At 41.0% G+C, this 19,721-nt stretch overlaps 2 protein-coding genes across 4 annotated transcripts in view; both read left to right on the top strand.

The window, feature by feature from the left end:
- The first annotated feature begins 1,479 nt into the window (after positions 1 to 1,479).
- pip5k1ba (phosphatidylinositol-4-phosphate 5-kinase, type I, beta a) lies at positions 1,480 to 13,986 on the top strand. Of its 2 annotated transcripts, XM_034546755.1 has the most exons (15): positions 1,480 to 1,702; positions 3,735 to 3,966; positions 4,955 to 5,085; positions 6,010 to 6,127; positions 6,252 to 6,404; positions 6,803 to 7,099; positions 8,300 to 8,484; positions 8,810 to 8,890; positions 9,369 to 9,417; positions 9,520 to 9,604; positions 9,679 to 9,819; positions 9,927 to 10,011; positions 10,517 to 10,613; positions 11,578 to 11,647; positions 13,092 to 13,986. In XM_034546755.1, exons 2-14 carry the CDS (start codon positions 3,892 to 3,894, stop codon positions 11,608 to 11,610), a joined length of 1,530 nt encoding a protein of 509 aa, XP_034402646.1. In that variant the 5' UTR covers positions 1,480 to 1,702; positions 3,735 to 3,891; the 3' UTR covers positions 11,611 to 11,647; positions 13,092 to 13,986. The 2 variants fall into 2 exon arrangements, with proteins under 2 accessions (XP_034402646.1, XP_034402647.1); XM_034546756.1 differs by lacking the exon at positions 11,578 to 11,647.
- Positions 13,987 to 15,393: 1,407 nt separating this feature from the next.
- Positions 15,394 to 19,721, top strand: part of tjp2a (tight junction protein 2a (zona occludens 2)) — a 28,825-nt gene continuing 24,497 nt past the window's right edge. For both annotated transcript variants that reach the window (XM_034547039.1, XM_034547038.1), the window contains exon 1: positions 15,394 to 15,709. The gene's annotated coding sequence lies outside the window, so the exon portion shown is untranslated. The remainder of the gene's footprint in view (positions 15,710 to 19,721) is intronic.

The following is a 19,721-nucleotide window of genomic DNA, read 5'->3' as shown; positions in this document are numbered from 1 at the left end:
TGTGACAAATATAACAATACACTTTTGAGTTGTTTTCATTCTTTTGGACTTTCTTTGGACTTTCTTTTTTGTTGTTAAATAATGGGTCACCTATTAAAATGAAACTTTAAATCTATTAAAATGAAACTTTAATCTTAAATAATGCATTGTATGTTATCATTATTGTATTACAAGATTCCCCGAATTAAATTGGATTAAGCATATAATGGAAATAATCCAAGTAAAGTACAAGTACCACAACATTGTACTTAATGTATAAATGGACTCAAATACTTGACACCATCTCTCTCTCTCCTCATTTCCTGTACTCTCTTGTCTTCTCTCTAATAAAGGCAAAAACAGAATGACCCACATATAGATAGTTCTAATTATAACGTGCTGCTTCAAACCGAGTAGCCAATATTATCACTCGCCATCTTAAACATTATTTCCATGACCAAATTCATAGTTAAGGCAGCTTACGATGTTCTCATCATTCTCATCATATGAATAATTGTCCTTCACACATTAAACACACACATTACACTGACTGTTGTGCAATAAAACTTTAAATGGCACTCACATTGCTCTTGATGAGTCATACAAACACTTAGCTCCCATCATTCATGATTCATGTTCAACATTTGACTCAAAAAAGATTTTTTAAAAATCAAACTAGGTTCTCTCTGTCTTCTTCCAAGTGTAAAGCTATCGTGCAGTCGACCTCCACCTCTGTCCCGGACGATGGGAACGTTCTGTATTGTCATGATGTCATTGTCATCCATTTATAACATCCTGTATCTTCCAAATAAAGCTTCATCACTAAAGGCAAATGTCCGACTCATCATTGTTCTCTGCATCACGCGGTTGGATGGACCTCCATCCAGTCAAGAAGTCGTCATCTCATGTTATTCACTAACCCTCACTACTTAAATATCATATCAATACCATATTAGATATCATGTAATATGCAGGTGGGCAGACCTGCTTTCAGATACCATGCACCTTTTAAATGGAATGAACTGCAAACGGCTCTCAAACTAAAGACTTACTTACTCTTTGAGATTGTAAAGCTGTATTGTGTTTTTAAGATTCTCGTAACTGTTTTTAATTCCTAATTGTATTGTGTTCTTTCGTTTTGCTGATTGATTCGCTGGATGTTTCTAGTTCTCAGCTCTCTGTTGGAAAATAAGATCTGGATCTCAGTGAGTAAAGGTTACATTTAAAGAAAGGGATGATAATAAAAGGTTGCATAAAGGCAGCAAACTCCTTTAAAAATATAGCATTATAAACAGTATAGCATCTAGTCTTACTAATATGTTTCTATTAGGCAATATGAACGACCACAACCCAGACTGACTCATGTAGCTCCTGAGAAATACTACAACACGTAGGTGGGGGGGAGAGAGCGAGAGAGAGAGAGCGAGAGAGAGAGAGTGAGAGAGAGAGAGCGAGAGAGAGAGAGCGAGAGAGAGAGAGAGCCAGAGAGAGAGAGCCAGAGAGAGAGAGCCAGAGAAAGAGCGAGAGAGAGACAGCCAGAGAGAGAGAGCCAGAGAGAGAGAGAGAGAGAAGGGAAAGGAAGTGGTGAGGATGCTCTACAGTTGCTGCAGCACTTTGCTCCCCGTCTCAACACAGTCAGTCAGCCCGCCACAGAGTTCACATCGGAGTATCATTGTTTCTGACCTGCATTCTTCCCTGTCACCATACGACGATGCCTGTTAAGGTAAGACTGCAGAGAGTGCTAATTTCTGCTGAGCGGGCTTTTCTTCCTGCCAACTCTGTCATGAAGTTTCGGACTGAAGACACCTGTTTCCCTTTTGTCTGTTTAACCCTAAGCTGTAAAGGTTTAGTGGTGCATTTCCTGCCCTGAACTCTAATAATCATTATGGTGTCACGCGGCCTTGTGCATGCTGTGTGTGTGTGTGTGTGTGTGTGTTTGTCGTTCTGGGAGAGGGAAATGAACTGATGATGGTATCACAGGATGATAAAGGCCGACCACTTCCCTCCATGTCGGAGAGAGAGAGAGAGAGATAGAGAAAGTAAAATGTCAGCAGTGAGCTCAAAGTGGTTGTCAACATTTACATGTATGCAAAAGAGCTGCAGAGTGCGTGTCGAGGGAGTGTGCTGGTTTAAACATTCACCTGAGTTACACATACACTACACAGCCTACACCCCTGTGATGAATCCTCCTTTACGACGGCCATCATGTTGTTAAAGGTTGTAGTGTTTATTTAAAAAGGTGTCTATTCAACTGTACAGTCATTTTGGAGGCTGCCTGTGGTTCTGTTGCACATTGTATTGACAGGTGTCATTTAGAGTCATCCTCATTGTTGGAATGACCACGATGATGTTATGGTCATATTCAGATTATGGAATATGTTGTGTTTTAAATGCTTTTTTCTTGTGTTATATTTTGTATAATTTAGCCGTTGTATTAGTGTTATTAATCAGCAATCAGCAGACGAAGAATTACATTTTGTGTCATCGTCTTGAACGGAAAGCCGTACGTCTAATCTTTCTAATATGCTGAAGGAAAACTAATGCTCTCACGAAGCCAACATGTTTTCAACCACGTCATTCTGTGTGATTTCAATATGTAAATAAAGTGCTGCATAGGAAACCTGAAATGAATTATGAAAGACTCTACGTACATATCATTAATCCCTTTTCTCATTGTGAAAAAGATTCACCTTCAGCCAGTTTCGTGATCTCTTCATCCTCCAAAACAAACACGCAGCCCCGGAGAACTGCGAGGCGAAAGAAACACACCTCTTAAACCTCATGAAACACTTTCATATTCCCGAGGCAGCATTAATAAAATAAATAGGGGCTTGTCTCTCAGGATCTGGATTTGCAGGTTTGTCCGAGACATAACAAGATGTTTTCAGAGTTCACCAGCCAACATTTGTGTAATTTGAGCCAGCACAGGCCCTAAAGATAAACACACATTTTGGGAAGCACACCTTCAGCACTCATGTACTCTCTGTAATACGCAGGTATATTAATTACATTTTTTGCAGATAATGTTAAATTCTGTAAAAATGTAAAACATTTGGCAACTTTGGAAAATAATTTTAGTTTTATACAACATCTTTGGCAAGCTTTTGATTTAGATAACTTGTTATAGGTGATGTTGAATGGAATAGGTGAAGATTTAGAGTGATTATTAATAATAGACATTCATTGATCCCGCTGCAAATGGAGGAAACGGGAGGACATGTTTTTCATTTCATGAACACATTGGATTCTTCCAAGCAATATATCTGCACCAGCAATCCCCACAACTGCCCCGTCACCAAGTACCGTAGCGGTCAATTCCTTTTGTTGTTGTTGTTGTTGTTGTTGTTGTCTCCGTAATCCCTCCCTGCTTGTTTAGGAAGTTGAGGGTCAAAGCACTGAGCTCTTTTTGCTTACTGTTATAAAACAGGGGAATTTGATATGTAATGGTTTTCCAATCCTTCTTAATGAGGATCAAGGGCTGTTGGGAGGGATCCTGGAGTTAAAGCCTGAAACAAACACTGGACCCTCAGAACACAGCAGTGCCCCCGGACTGAGAGGTCTGCCCATTACGAGGCTCTGTAAGTCATACATGCGTTCTACAGACACACTGTAGACGAGGTTGTGCTCAATGCTAATGCCCAATGGGTAATCAGTCAAAGAAGAGCTGGGTTTCGACAAGGTGAACTGTGCTCGGCACTGACATTCATGCAAATGCTGCTGCGTGACTCCTCTTCTTCTCGAACTCCCCTCTGCAGGAGCAGTAACCCTGGAAAATGCAGTTTCGGTAAAGCCCGTTGGAGGTGAATTACTGCGTCTGGTCGGTCATCATTGTGAGGAAAGAAGGAAGTCAACCTCACAGTTGGAGGAAGGACCGCCGAGCTTCCCTCTCATCGAGTTCTCTCTGTGCAAAGGATGTCAACCACCGCCTCAGCAGACAGTGTAGGAAGAGGAACCAAACCCTCTAAAGCATTACAGGATCATAAAAAGGTAAGCAGACGTCAATATTAATTTGTGTCATGCTTTACAAAGAAGGAAAGATCTCAAACATCCCCTGTTTTGAAGACTGTGACTCTGACTGTTGCAGAATCATTGCTGATATCAAAACTGAAAATAAGTATCTTACACACTACTAAGGACAAAATAGTTACACAATATGCACATTTATGAGCCTTCCTAATTATTGTGAGTAAAACCTCTCAGTATAAAAAAAAAAGTTTAGTTCAGATGTGTGAAAAAAAGAAATATGTAATTTCCTGGTATGAGAGCGACACCGTGCCTGCAGCTGAATGTTGTTGTGGTTCGTCAGTTATGTAACAGCTGTTTGGTGATGGAGGAAACAGAGCGGTGGGGAAAGAGAGGACATTGGCTTGATTAGCTTCGGTTTTTGGCTTTCATATGCTTCATATATATTTTTATTTTATTGTACTGTGCTTTGTTTGTATACATCAATAAAATATGAGGTACCTCATGCTTTGGTCAGATTGTTTCCACATTAAAGTACATTTCAGGGGCTTGTTGGAGACGTATCACCAATCACTAATTAATTTATTCATTATCACAAAGGTTTTCTGGGTTCTGTCCGAGGAATGTTGATGTCCGTTTGTTGGTCAGTACAACACTTTGGACCAGTATGAAATATCTCAACAACTAGATATGGCCCTTCATTGAATTGTGCACATTCACGGTGCCCATGCTGGATCCTGATGCCTTGTGCTGGGCTCACACTATGTGACACAATGTAGCTGGCTTTGCAGGGGGAACACCGGCCGTTACATGTTGAATGTCTGAACAACTTTTTGATGTGTCCAATAAGAGCCGACTGACCAATCTTAATGGATTTGGAAGGACCGACCATCCCATAAGCCATAAAACTGTTGCACAGATTTCAAAATAATTTGTTGAAAGGTTCGGGAATTGTCAATATAAGAACTAGTTGATTTTACAAATAATATATAATCTTTTTCTCCTCATTTAGCCCACAGCGACGGCCCTGAAAGGAGCCATTCAGCTGGGTATTGGTTATGCTGTGGGAAACCTCAGCTCTAAACCAGACAGAGATGTTCTCATGCAGGACTTCTCTGTGGTGGAGAGCATCTTCCTGCCCAGGTCGGACCCTCGTTTTTATACATTTTTATTGTTGACCGTCAGCTAATGCACATCATGAAAGTTAAGTTTGGATTCAAGTTTTGGGTCGGAAACATTGTATTTATTGATTGTCAGGATGTAAAAGAGAATTTCAACAAAGATAGCTAATAATGTTTCTAATAGCTTTAACAAACATGAAGGAAAAGTTCACCTAAATGACAAAACAATATATTTTTTCATCTCCCTTCAATGGTATCTACTACATATAATATTTGGATTTTTTTTCACCACAACAACAAGGAGGGGAATGTTGTCATGTCTGTACGGCTGAAATAACTGAAACTTGGTCTTTAAATGATTTCCAACAGTTTTCAAGCAAGTTTATAATTTGCAATAGACAATCTTGAATTAGTGTTAACCTAAATAAATACTTTGTAATGCTTGATTTTACAGGTTCCTTTAAAAGAACATTATTAACATACTATGGGATCCATAACATTCCAAAATAAAAGATTATCAAATAATTAACATAGCTTTATATAGATAGATAGATAGATAGATTCAACCAGCATCCAGAATTTAGTCTTAATGTTAAGAAAATAGGGAAGTCACTTCTTTGGAAGTTTACAAACTGATTACCCAGCTTGTGGTTTGGTAGAAAACCACACATTTCAGCAAGAGGTCTTTTTCACAGCAGGCCTTTTGATGTCAAGCACAACTGTTACTAATAGTAACAATGGCTCTGGTGCATTCAAGTGTCCCAGTCAGCCATGACAGTGTGAAAGGGAGCCAGCATGAACAGTAGCAGGACCCTGAAACTGAAGAAGCTAAATGGAATTCAGCCATCATCAATGTCTTCTGTGAAAAAGGCCTGTAGGCTGTAAACAGCTACTGCTCTGTTATTGTGCCCCGATATGTGTTAATTCCTCCTCCTCTGTTCTGCAGTGAGGGCAGCAACCTGACCCCAGCACATCACTACCCAGATTTCCGTCTGAAAACGTACGCGCCGCTGGCCTTTCGCTACTTCAGGGAGCTGTTTGGCATCAAACCAGACGACTATCTGGTCAGTGTGGAAATTCACATCGTCGTTCTGAGTCAGCGCGTTGAGGCGGAAGTTTCAGTTGATTTCATTGCAGCAAACCCCTTTTTCCTGTTAAGACTGTTGCATTGTTTCTTGCACATTTCAGTACTCTATGTGCAATGAGCCACTGATCGAGCTGTCCAACCCCGGCGCCAGCAGTTCCTGGTTCTACCTCACCAGCGATGACGAGTTCATCATTAAGACGGTGCAGCACAAAGAGGCCGAGTTCCTGCAGAAGCTGCTTCCTGGTTATTACATGGTGAGCTCTTATCATCTATCCATCCATCCATCTTCATCCGCTTACCCGGGCCCGGGTCGCTTTGGCAAACACAAACGCTCTCTATGTTTACATGCACAACAAGCGTATATTTTTAGCAAACTAAAAGAGACATTTTGGGCATAAAGGTGCCCTGTGGCACATAAGTCACATATTATGGGGAGCCCGTCCGCCCCGCCTGTCACATTATAACCGTAAACATTTTATTCACGTCATAAATTGTATATTTGTGTGTTGTAATAGCGTGAAAACGTTCATGTCACTTAAATGCAGTTTGACTTGATCACAAGCAAAACAATACCAATAGTAAAATGAGTAATGTCTTGACGTTTCCATTGAACACACAGTATTATCCTGACGTTTTGTCCTCCTTATTGCAGAATCTGAATCAGAATCCGAGGACGTTGTTGCCCAAGTTCTACGGCCTTTACTGCATCCAGTGCAGCGGCGTCACCGTCCGCGTGGTCGTGATGAACAACGTGCTGCCGCGCGCCATCAAGATGCACTACAAGTACGACCTGAAGGGTTCCTCGTACAAACGACGCGCCACGCGCAAAGAGCGCATCAAGTCCTCGCCCACGTTCAAAGACCTGGACTTCCACGAGATGCACGAGGGCCTGCACTTCGACCCGGACACCTACAGTGCCCTGATGAAGACCCTGCAGAGGGACTGCCGGGTGTGTTCACGTAATGATCTTATATCTGTAGTAGGTCATGATGTTGGTTTCTTTGGTTATTGTTGAGTTCAAAGTGTCGTCATATTTCAGCAACAGTGCAGATCTCAGATCTCAGTATCTCAGAATTTGTTTGTCACCTCTGGAGGGATCATTTTGACATGTTCACTTCATCATCATTCCGTGATCCTTATTCATTTCACAACCCAACTTCAAATGTCACGTTTCTGAAATTAGTCTCACAGGACTAAAAAGTCTAAAAGCTAAACCATTCATTTAATGTATCGGTTTATCCTGCGGGGAGCAGGAATGTCGTCGGAGAAATTCATGGAAATCTGCCTGTTAAACGAGACATCTTCAAAATGGAGATATTTTATTCTCTGGAAATCCAATATCACAAAGAGTCCACAAGAAAAGCTCAATAGTGTCCCAATAGTGGGTTTAAATCTCTCGGCCTGAACTGAATTCAGCCAGCGATCAGGGCACCACTCCGCCCCTTGGATAACAACCACGAGCCGGTATGATGGCCTCAATAGCGCCTGCCTGCTCTGTTCATGAGTGTGAAACAACAGTGGCCACTTGATGGAGGATTAACGGCCGACGGCGCGAAGCACCTGACTGGTAGGAACAGCCTGTGCAGCTGGACTCTGGATCACGAAGTCGGGGGCGTAACATGCTCGTATTGTATTAGACCTCAGTTACTGTATTAGGTAACACGGTGGAAAGTAAAGGCTTCTTTGTTTACAGGAGTTACTTCATGACATCAGTGAGGGATTGAGGATCAAGTTGTACTGTGCTTTTGGTTTGCAGATCAAGGTTTAGCCCTGATGATTGGGACCAGCTTAGGTGTGGGACAGGTCAATATAAAGTGTGTTTAAGGAATGTTTACTGTGGGTGGTTCAAAAAAACTCCCATGTATGCGTCTTGTTTTGTTAGCCACTCATTATTAAATATATACTATCTCTGGGTAAAATAGTTGCACAAATACATAGAAGGTGGCCCCAGAATAATGACAGTTTGAGACCATTTACCGCCTTGATTACATGGAGGTCAGAGGTCATGCTTGATAAGCTGTTTCCCACACTTTCTGTGTGTTGATGAATACCACAAAATAAGCATTGCAATGACTTGTTAATGAAGCGGAACCGGTTTGTCTGCCCTATTATTTACTTTTGCTTAAGCCCACTTTCCGTCTCTCGCCAGGTCCTCGAGAGCTTTAAGATCATGGACTACAGTCTCCTGCTGGGGATTCACGTTATAGACCGGAAGCCGCTGGTCAGAGAAAGCCGATGTGACAGCAGGAGGGGACAGAAAGTCCTCTACTCCACCGCCCTCGAGTCCATCCAGGGGAACACGAAGGCCCCCGAACCGGTGGCTGATGACGACACGTGAGAATTTTATTATTTCTTTTTACGTCACATTTCTCAGCTTGTTTTCGTATATTTGTATGATGTCTTATTCTGGTCTCTCTATCCTTCTCTTTTCTCATTTTTGTTTCAAAGTCTCTCCTTCCGCTCTTTTTCTCGCTCTTTCTGCCCTCTCACACAAACTGCTCTCCCGTGAACAAAAGCTCACTGTTATTTGATTATAGGCATGGTTTTCCTCCTGATAGCATTATAGCAACCATTTAAAGCTGTTTAACGTGTCTTGTTCACTATTTCACCAAACTGAGACAATTATAATTGTTACTCATTACACATCTCTTTTTTTCAGATTGGGTGGAATTCCTGCGAAACATAAAGATGAGAACCTTCTCATCTTTTTAGGAATCATCGACATCCTTCAATCCTACAGGTGAGCTCACGATGTACACACTTTGTGTTTTTATTTATTTATTCTCCCATGTGCACAGACACATTTATTTATTTGAATACAGTTTTTTAAATAATTGTAATATTTGATGAAGTTACATCAAAATCTGTACAATATTTAGTTTTGCTTACATTTAGTATTGTGTATTAAACGACTAATTAGAAATACCATTTTAAAATTGAATCATACAATTATCTTTTTCAGCCTTTAATATGTAGCTTTTATATTACAATATTCTATTCACTTTTTTTTGTGTTTGCCTGTCATATTCCATCTCACAGATTTTTATAACTGCAATCTCAACATTTATAGTTTGCATTTATGTATCAATTGATTTCAATTTAGCAGTGAGAAAGTCTATAATTATCCCGTTGGCTCACTCACTGCGTGTCAACAGTGTGTGCATGATTACAACAGTTGAACAGGTGATGAAATACCTATTTATTATTACATTTTCAAGGTTCATCAAGAAGGTGGAACACTCCTGGAAAGCTCTTGTACATGACGGGGTACGTAACTAACCCCCCTCCTTACTGTGTGTTCCTCTGTCCACACAACCGCATTCATGTGTGTGTGTGTGTGTGTGTGTGACGGCATTCTGTGCTTCTCAGGACACGGTGTCGGTTCACAGGCCCAGTTTCTATGCGGACCGATTTTTGAAATTCATGGGCACGACCGTATTCAAAAAGATTCACCGTAAGTGGAGCGTAACGCATGTCTTCATCAGTGAGCTTCACTTTTAAAATCACCCCTTCTTCACATCCCCTCAGATTTAAGAGGAGCATCTTCACGGAGGAAGAGGAGTTCCTTCTATGTCCTAAAGTCCGCCTCTCAGGAGTTTCTGTCCCCGCTGAAGGAAGACAAGAAGGAAGAGAAGAAGGCCCAGAGCATGGACAACCTGGATGGGAACTGTAAGTATTAGGAATGCATCTAATACGATATTCTAGTAAACATTTCTGTCTGTTTGAACAGGAGACTTTGCTTGATTTACTTATTGATGGCTTGCTTGTTATACCAGTTTACAGTTCATCCAAGCAACCAGATCTCCTTCCCAGAGTTTCTTTCGAGACCAGAAGAAACAATGAAGAGGACATTAAAAACAGGTGCTTAACGCATGCTGCTCTCAGTTGAGATTTTTTCCGATTGCTTTTACAAAAAGGCTGACACTCTATGTTGCACTGAGCAGCGACACGATTAAAAGATGTGCACGAGAAAAATACATTTGTTTTCTATTTGTATCCTGTACAGTGTTTGTGCTGTGCATCCTGTACATATGGAGGCATTTTTACATGTTCTTGCAAAAGGGCTCGTGGTCAAAATGAATACAAAAATTAAAAATAATATATATACAAATGAGGAGAATATGCGTGTAATTCATAAAAACAATGCTATCGTGTAATTCAGGTTTCATTTTATCCTTCATACAACTAAAGGGTGACTACATTTGAGGGGAAAACAATGCGTCATTTAAAACAACCGACCGTATGTTTACATTTTCCTTACAGGTAAAATGTCTTTAAAAGTGGAGCTATAAAGCACAAAGTCAAATTGTCGTGTGCTCTCTCTTTACACAATGTGTGAACAATCCTGTGTCTTTGTATGCTGCAGTGAAGCCCGGCGAGCCTCCAGTTCAACGATCGCTCTGGATGATCCTCAGCCGGCTCCCAGCGGCAGCCTGTCCTACTCTGAACTGGGCGTCTACTTGGTATGAAATGATTTTAAATACATGTCATTCATCAATATACAACCTTCTTCTTCATGACTAGCAGACACCGCAGCAGAGTGGCTGAAACGAGATATAAAACTTGTATTTCAAGATAGAACTCATGAGTTTTTGAAGGCCTGCTGGAAGAGCTGATGTTTTAACGCTTCCCTGCTGTTTTTGGAGCAATAGCCCAACGTGTCCTGCACTCGCTTTCCTCCAGAGAGGTTGAGAAGATGGAAACCGCGCTCACATTTGTGTGCTGACAATGAAGCTACGGAGCGGTCATTTAGCTTAGCACAAAGACTGGAAGCAAATGGGGGGGGGGGGGGGGGGGCGCAGTTAACCAGGGTCCCTCTGAAGGTAAACTAAGCTGCTTAAACTCTTGTACAAGTTGTACAAAAAAATTGTTTCTGGGCAAACTCGCGGGAATAATAAAACTCCAGGAAGACTGCAACCCCCGAGACAAAGTCTAGCATCTAACCACAGCGTGCTGTTTATCCTCTCTGTGTTTTTTTTTACGCATTAAACACAGAAGTGAATTGTGTGACTATTGGACAGAGCCAGACTGGCTGTTTACCTAGAAAGCAATACAGTTCTCGGACTTTTGCACACTATCTGATATGATCTATATTTGTATTTTGGGGGTGAATAATAAGGTATCTGTTTTTCCCTTATTTTGACAGCTCTCACCTGTGTACTTAAAATATAAATATCAAATGGGTATCTTATTTACATATTAAATGATTTCTTTTCCAAACTAATACAAAAATGTTCCTATAATATTCCAACAATGTTCTTGAAACATTTAATGTTTATTCTCGTAAAATTACAACTGTATTCTCATGTCTTCGTGACTTCCTCAAAAACAATTAATACAGTGGGCTTAATACTTTGTTGTACTGGTGTGTTTGGGGACATCCTTTATGATGAATCCAGGGGTCACTGGGTGTCTCTGCATTTTCAGTGTCACGCAGTCTCACCCAGGCCACCCAGCTGAAGCTGAACAGTCGTTTGTGTCCCAGCGTCCACATTCTGTAAGCAGCCAATGACATCCAAAGACTGTTCTATCCATTTTTGTCACTGATCTTCTCTTTGGGAAAAGACACTGTTTCTACCAATGCATCAACAAAAAGCACAGGGGGTCCAGATGATGACTCCCGTTTGCATGAGCAGAAGACACTGAATTATCTTCTGCCGCTATCCCAGTATTCGATTTTCTCACGTCTTCCTGGAACTTTCTTCTTCTTTGGTGGTGGTAGCGCTTGGGTATACTAGAGGCCCCGCTGGCATCCTGTGATGTCAATGCTGCATGACTCGGTCCCTCAGTCCTTAAGTCCGTGTCAGCCTGAGAAACCTCCAAGAATCCCCTTTTCTACAGCACTTCTCTTACATAACCAACAAATCCTCATTCAGGCTTATAAGAAGCGATTCTTCAGCCCACATTAAGCAGGTCTACTCAGGCAGTGTGGGAAGCAGATGTTGGAGTTAATCTGATCTGAAAGCCTCTAAAAACTAAACAGCATAGTGAGGGTGAAAGGGAAATCTAGGCCTTGGACTTTTCTGATAGCCATAATCAACCAAAAAGGAACAATGAGCCACTAATTACATACACTTTCCATTACTGCTGGCCATTTCCTAAAGCTGTCTTAGTGTTTTAAATATCAGAATATGTGTTTCCTTTCGGTCAGGTGGCTACTGCTTTTCAGTTATTTCAGTAAGGTATGAAAATCAATGTGTAAATACATGAAACTTGCTTGAGCATGAACATATATACGATGTTCCCTTTTGGCGGTAACCCTGACTGTTTGTGGAAACCATTTACAGCCTGAAGGGGAAATACATACTTTCTACAGCAAAATGTCGGCTTAAAGCAGTGCGTTTCATGTTGTGGCCTTCATCAGGGGTCTTCCCATATTCATTGTCTGGACGAGACTCCTGCACAGACCTAAAACTGGGACAAATTTGAGACCAGAACCTGATCCGAGGCCTAAAGCTATATTTTGTATTCATATCATCTATTACTGACCGTTAGCATGCCGGGCAAATGCAACACATTTTCCTTGTGACGTTCCTTGTGATGTTCCCCTCGTCCCACTCAGCATTGCATCTCTCATTGCAACACACAAGGCACAAATGGACACAATTGAAACAGTCAAGAGAGAGAGAACTTTCTCTGAAAATCACATTCCTGAGCCCCAATACCTTGTCGGGAGGTGGAATACCTCTCTTTTAGTTATGCATGCTACTTTTGTCCTGCACCTTTACACAACTGGGATTGGATGTGTACACTATCCACTTTCTTTGCTTTGAATAATTGGGCCACTAAATCATCCACAATCACGCTTGTTTGAATTGAATTGTTTGACTCTCTGAATAGAAATAATAATGTCCCCATAGGCCCCATAGTTTGACTCTAAACACCAACTGTTGTCCTTTAAATGACATATAGGGAACTAATAGCCTTTCTTTGTTTTCTAGTGAGGGGCCACCTGGACTTCTGACCTTTGACCTCCCAGTCCCACAGTGTCGAGACATCAGGACCTCACAACAGTGTAAATGTGACACGAACTACAAGCAGCTTTACCACTGCGACCATCACCTTGTGCCTCTCTGACTTTCCTTTGTTTTAGTCAAAGTGCATGGGCCAAATCACTGGTTCTTGATTAGAAACTCCCATTGATGACAGATGGGGATATAGTCTGAGCTTCTGTGCGTTACGCTGCCGCAGCCACTGTATTGATATGAAACACTATGAAGCCGTTTCCTCTCTTGTTATTTGCACTTTGCTGCTAATTTACCAGTGCTAACAAAGAAAATTGAGTTTGACCTCTCCTCTTGGATGTGTGAATTTTCGTACAAATGTTCTCAGCGGCTGGATCCCTGAGGAAATAGATTGCCTTGTAACTTAATCAGCTGTGAAAAATAATGCTGTTATTTTAAATCCTGGAGCCGAATTGAGATCATTCAGGAGTCAGGAATCTGAATGAAAGATTCTTCTGTCTAGACATATGTGTGAGTAAAACAGAGTTTATAACCTCAAATTGACTAATTTTTTAATCCCAATTTGCATCAAACATTAAATCAATATTTCAATTGTTAATTATTCATTTGTTCTATTTTTAAACATTCCTGTGTCATTACTCTGGAGAACGTAGACATCATCTTCACTGGAAAAAATTCAAACTAATGCCTGCTTTAAACAGTTTTGAATCATGGAGGTAAATAATGACCATATTGTACTTTTATCAACTGTCTTCTTTTTGCCTTCAAATTATTGAGAATCTGCGCTTTTTTATGTGATTTATAGACCCACGACTGTATTGTAGCAATACTTTGAATTTGTATCTGTGAAATAAATAAATATTTTATGAGGTGGGATCATTCTTTTTTGAGAATTAAAATGTGTACATCCAACATTTTGATAATGTAATAAATTCCTGCAGTATGTATAATTACAATGAAAAACGCTCACGTCAGTTGCCATATGTTATTCAAACACAAGGGAGCGCAGCAATCCGACTATGAAGAGGTTAAAGTAGGCGGTGAAGGTAAGGCCTGTACTTTGCATTTCTGCATGTGTGCCCTGTCCACTCCTGCATACGGTTGAGCACATGACCTCTCTTTGGTGTACAAGGCCGACTGCTTGACAAAATGACCATATTCAATTTAATTTAATATCTGATGTTTCAGTGATGTCCCGTGTCTGTCTTCACTCGCTGGTGGCTTTACAGAGCAGAGTGGGAAGCCAACACTGCAGGTTTAGAGGATTTAGGTTAATCTGACTTGGATCAAAACATCTGCCAGAGGTGGAAATTAACAAAGTACATTTGCTTATGCTCTGTTTTAAATAGTGATTTTGAAGTAGCCGCCACTTAAGCTGCAAATTTACATCATGTGAAACTTCATACTTTACAATTCTGCTGTGAGCAAATATTTTTTTTAAAACATCTGCATTACTGAAGAAATTGTTCTTCAGTAATGCATTTTGTGTATCTGTTTCTCCTCTCAACCATAGTATTTCATCAGATGTACCACAACCTTTACTTAAATTCTCTCCAGTGGCTGGTGTGAGGATGAGGTGAGTTTCATTCTGACAACAACTGGTTGCAGAGTTACCAACTTTTGCTGTTCTGTGGTCAGGTCTCAACCTGAGCACGGTTCATGAATATTGCCACTGTAACGCATTGGTATATTCAAAGTAATTCGTATAGGGAAAAAAATGAAGTTGAGAAACTTAGGTGAAGAAGAAAGAAAGAAAGACAAAAAGATATTCATTGACATTCATCGTTATCATTTATCAGGTTTAATTAATTAATTAAAATAAAAAATAGACTGTTTAAATGATGGATTAGAACATTCTTAAACTTGACATTGATTTGATCTTTTTTTGTTTTGTCTGTCCAGTTAGATATCAATTAATAGAATGCTTTATAACCCGATTACATGCCACATGTGAAAACTGGAGAGGAAGTGATAATACCAGCATTTCATTTATTAATAATTTCAACATTACATTCTTTAAAAAAAAAACGTTTTAATTGTATGTTGTAGTTTTTCATTATTTTCAAATTATATGTTACTTGTTAATCACTGGTGTTAATTACAGACTTCCCATTAGTCTCGGATGAAAAGTAGTAGCCTCGACATATTAATTTGTTAAAACAGAAGATTCAAAGGCCTTGCTTTAACTTTTCTCTGGTCAGCTCATGATTTCCGTTCAGTTTTTTTTTAGTTGGTGTCACTATTTGCTTTTGTCGATAGTAAACTGAGTCCCCGTCACGTTCAGGTTACAGGATGGGTGACTCAGGACCATGTCGCGGCCTTACTAGTCACGTGTCGATACCACAGTCAGGGCTGCAGCTCTGCACGCAGCACACCTGCCATTGGCGAAACACGCCCACATACCTGCGAGAACGAGGAAGTGGCATCATTTCTTTTGGAACCCGACGAAACCGAAATACCCACTAGAATCTCGCCCCGTTGTAATCCTCGTCGTCCTCTGCACCCTTCACTCCCATCTGAACTTTTCGACTTAATCTGCTCCGGTCCCATCCCAAAGACCAAAAGAAAACAGGGAACAGACGGAGTTTCACCTGGTAAGTAGACCGTGCGTGTCGTCGGACCCGTATGTCGACATGTTTTCACCGTGTTGCGTCGCGCGCCTTACCGTATTAGGGCATTGCACCGCTGCCTGCTGGAGCCGCACAGGGGCATTTGGGCGGTTAATAAAGTGACACAACTATAGTTTTAATTTGCTATTCGCATTTGCAAGTCTTTCCATTTGTATCTGGTTACTTTTAGCCGAACCGACAAACGTGACTTGCAGTGTGTGCAGGCCTCCGTGTAGCTGTTAGTGTGTGTGTGTGTGCTCCCTGTTCATGCATGCATTGTGTTGGCTCCAGTGTAAACACAAAGTGGGGTTGAGCTGGTATTGTGCTGCTGCTTGAAAGCTGTGGTTCAGTCAGTGTGGGTCGTTACCGGCCAGACGCAGGAGTAGTTTAAGCAGCCACATTTGGCACTTGACTAGATGCACAGTATACCCAGTATATGTAGCTAAAACATAGGAACTGAAATGTGCTTTTGAATGTACACTTTGAATTTCCTTTTACTATTATTAAGTTTTTTCCCCTGATATTTAGTAATGCTGTCTAATACTACAATCCTGCAGTAAATCGTACCCTCATGGAGGTTGTAATGTTCAGTATTTGTTGAAATTACGTGTAATGTTAATGTCACTTTAGTGGAGATCGTTTGTGTTATTGGACCTACCCTGCACTATAAATGGGGGAGACACACAAAATAATAGAAACACCTGTATGCATATGCATTTTATGTTTTCTGTAAATACAAAGGTCAAAATACTGTAGATACTGCTTTCAAATCTGTTAGAATTTGTTCACAGCAGGCAATCTGACTTGTTTGTCATTGCAGGAAGTTGACAGGTGTTAATAACGTATACAACTAAACCATTGTTAATGCATGTCATGCAATGCATGATAATGCAGGGCTCCCCAGTTATGCCACAGTTGTTGGTTCGGATCCTTACTGTTCATGTGTTGATTTGTCGTTTTGGACAATAAGCTCAAGCTGCTCCCAAGCAGGCTTCTTGTTGGCAGATACTGACTCTAAAAGTGGACTTGGGTCCTGCAATATGTGTGTGCACGTGCACGGGGGCACGTGCACACACATATTCTCTTTCCTCTGCCTGTCGAACTCTTTCGCCCTCCCTCTCTCGGCTCTCTCATCACAGATTTGTGGCATGTGTCCCTCCATCTGGCTCGTGCATGCATTGCATATGGACGTTGCATAATGGTATTGGGCCTTGGTACTACAGCGCCACTTCAATACGTTGGGAAGTGTTGAGGGCCAGAGAAAACTAACTGCTTATTTTAAAGTATGAGGATGACCAGACAACTCAAGCTACATTTGCTCACTGTTGAAAAAGAATGAAAAAATAGTGAAAACATGCAGTGACAAAGGAATTGGGCTGCTCTCCTGACCTGCAAGTTTGATGCAGTTCACATTCAGAAAATTGGTTTGACTAGATCTGACTGAGGAAAAATATCAGCCTGAATTTTAGTTTTGAAACTAAATTGAAGTACACTATTAAATCTGCAATGTAAATATTATGCAAATAGCTACCAATGAGCAGGCCAGCGTTCTTGGTGGGAGAGTTGCTGTTATGAGAACGCAGCAGAGCCAAAACAAATCCAAAAAAGCTTAACAACATGTTTTTCAAATTTGTATACAGTAGACTCACTTTTTACAGCAGTGAGGAGGACGTTGATGAGGTCCAGGAAGAAAGCATTTAGACCTGAAAGGATTCAGGGAAAAACACAAAAAAAAATGAATGATGAAAGAATAAAGTTCTACTCACAAAATGTCAAAAATATCATTTTTAAAAGTTGTATTATACATGTTTGCATTAATGTCTGCTTATGACAAGGTAGATGCAGTTAAATTACCCCAAAATGTCCCGTTTATTCCCGTTAATTCCCGTATATTCCCGTGGAAAGTTTCCAACTTTGAAGATTCCCGGAATTTTGCAACCCTGGTCGTAATGCCAATTGAAGACTTATTATTATATCGCCTTCATAAAGTTATGGTGAATATTTTTCGTGAACATCTGCCTTTGTCCACATCCGGCATTCCATGATGTACTCCTCCTTTTAGCTTTGTTTGTCTCCCAACATCTAATGCTTCACTTTTTCTTTTTTTTTAGCTTCTTGCTGATTTCGTTTTCAGTTTGGTGGTGGGCAGGTATTGGCAAGTAGAGTGCAGTTGGGAGGAAATGAGCTAATGGAGGCTAAAAAATCTCCCAAGAGCTGCAGTGTTGATGCTAATTCTCTTTTGGTTCAGAACAACGCTCTTTGAAACTTGTGCAATTTGTTATTATTTTGTTCTAGACATGTTTTGTTCCAATCTTTTAAGAACAGAAACAAAAAAAAATATTAAAAGGGAACCGCGTAACATTAAGTAAAATACAGACCGCCCTTACATCTGTTCCGTAAATATAAAGCTACTGCACGGCGACAGTTATCTTAGCTTATCTTAGCACAAAGATTGGAGTAAACAAAGATATATATATATATATATATCTTTGTTTACTCGCCCTCGTCTGTCAGGCTGCAGTTTGGGCTGGACGAGTGTTCTCCGTGAGATTACTGTAAGGTGTTGGATTATGATAAAACCGCCTGTGTATGTCGGTGTGATTTCTGCACGGCTTATTGGTTTGTTCTACTGTGTGCTTCCAGACCACATGGAGGGGAGGGGGGGGGGGGGGGGGGGCCTCGGGGGGCTCCTAATCTGGGCTCCTCCTGACGAACACGACACACAGGGTGAACTTTCCCCTCCTTTTCGCCTTCCTTTTGTGCTGTTGTTTCCCCACCACTTCTATTTTTAATAATAGAAGCATGTTATTTTTGTAAAACCTCTCTGCGCCCCCTCGGAGTGCTCTGTTGGATTTCTGTTGCTCTTTCAAATCTGCAGCAGCTCTCATGGCACGGTCACCCAGAGCCGTAATCCAGACATCCAAGCTGCTGGAATATAAATCCTGTCCGGAGTTTGCATTGGCTGGAAATTCATCAAGAGGCTGGCATGGGGCTGCCTCGGGACTCGGGGATGAAGAGCTATACATTTAATCTGTGTGGCAGTGGAGAAGGGGCGCTCCTTATCGTGGAGTGTGTGGGGCGGGGTGTATTATCGTAATGTATTACAGACAAAACTAATATTATTGGTTTTATTGGTACACAAATCAAGGTTTTAGAGAATGCAAGTGAGGTGGGATTAGACCCGGGCTGACCTCCTCTTTGTGACATCCGGCTGTGTTCTAGTGTGCTCCATCAGCTTTTAAAGACATCTTCCCCTGTCCTGTTGCTCGTGGCATTCAACCTGAAAACTGAAAAGGGTTCAACTTTATCCCTCCACGTGTGCTGTTGCTGCAACCCTTTGCGTCTGTCATTTCAGTGGCCTCATTTAAATGAATTGGGTGGCTGCAGTTCATTGCTTTCTTTCTTCCTTTCTTTTTATTAGATGGCACTCGGAACATGAAAGTGAATGGGGGAGCTTGAGATGAAACGGAGGTGCCTGGCTGTATTGAAATCAGGGACATTGTGTTTCTGATTGAAGCCAGGGACCTTGTTGTTTCTTTGTGTTTAGCTGCCGTTTTTCACACAGAGCTATCTTTGGTCCGAAAAACGACCATAGTTCAAAAACAAAATGCTTGCAAGAGCCTGTGGTTCCTTTTAGGATCCGTAGGCGTTCTTCCAAAATTACTTTCAATTCATTTTTTAGGCAGCTTTTCTTCGTGCTGAAATGTGCCACCAATTTGGTGTGAGTTTGCAACAAACTCGGTCTTAAACCCTAAAATATGAACGGATAAATACAGAGAATGAACGCCAAAGAACTCTTTTGTTATCGAGTGTCGTCCACGTGATATCGGATCAGTGCATAAACTTGCTCTCTCGCTGATACCAGATCCAACATTGTAGGGCTGTCTTGGAGGCGTTGCCGCTACGGCTGTCGGTGTTAGAACAACAGAATTGTAAGATCTGACAGATTATGTGTTTATTGGTTGAAATTGTCTGGTGATATTCTATATTTTTCTTT

Source organism: Cyclopterus lumpus, chromosome 12 (assembly GCF_009769545.1).
Source record: "Cyclopterus lumpus isolate fCycLum1 chromosome 12, fCycLum1.pri, whole genome shotgun sequence".
NCBI lineage: Eukaryota > Metazoa > Chordata > Actinopteri > Perciformes > Cyclopteridae > Cyclopterus > Cyclopterus lumpus.
This window is presented reverse-complemented; position numbering and strand designations above follow the sequence as displayed.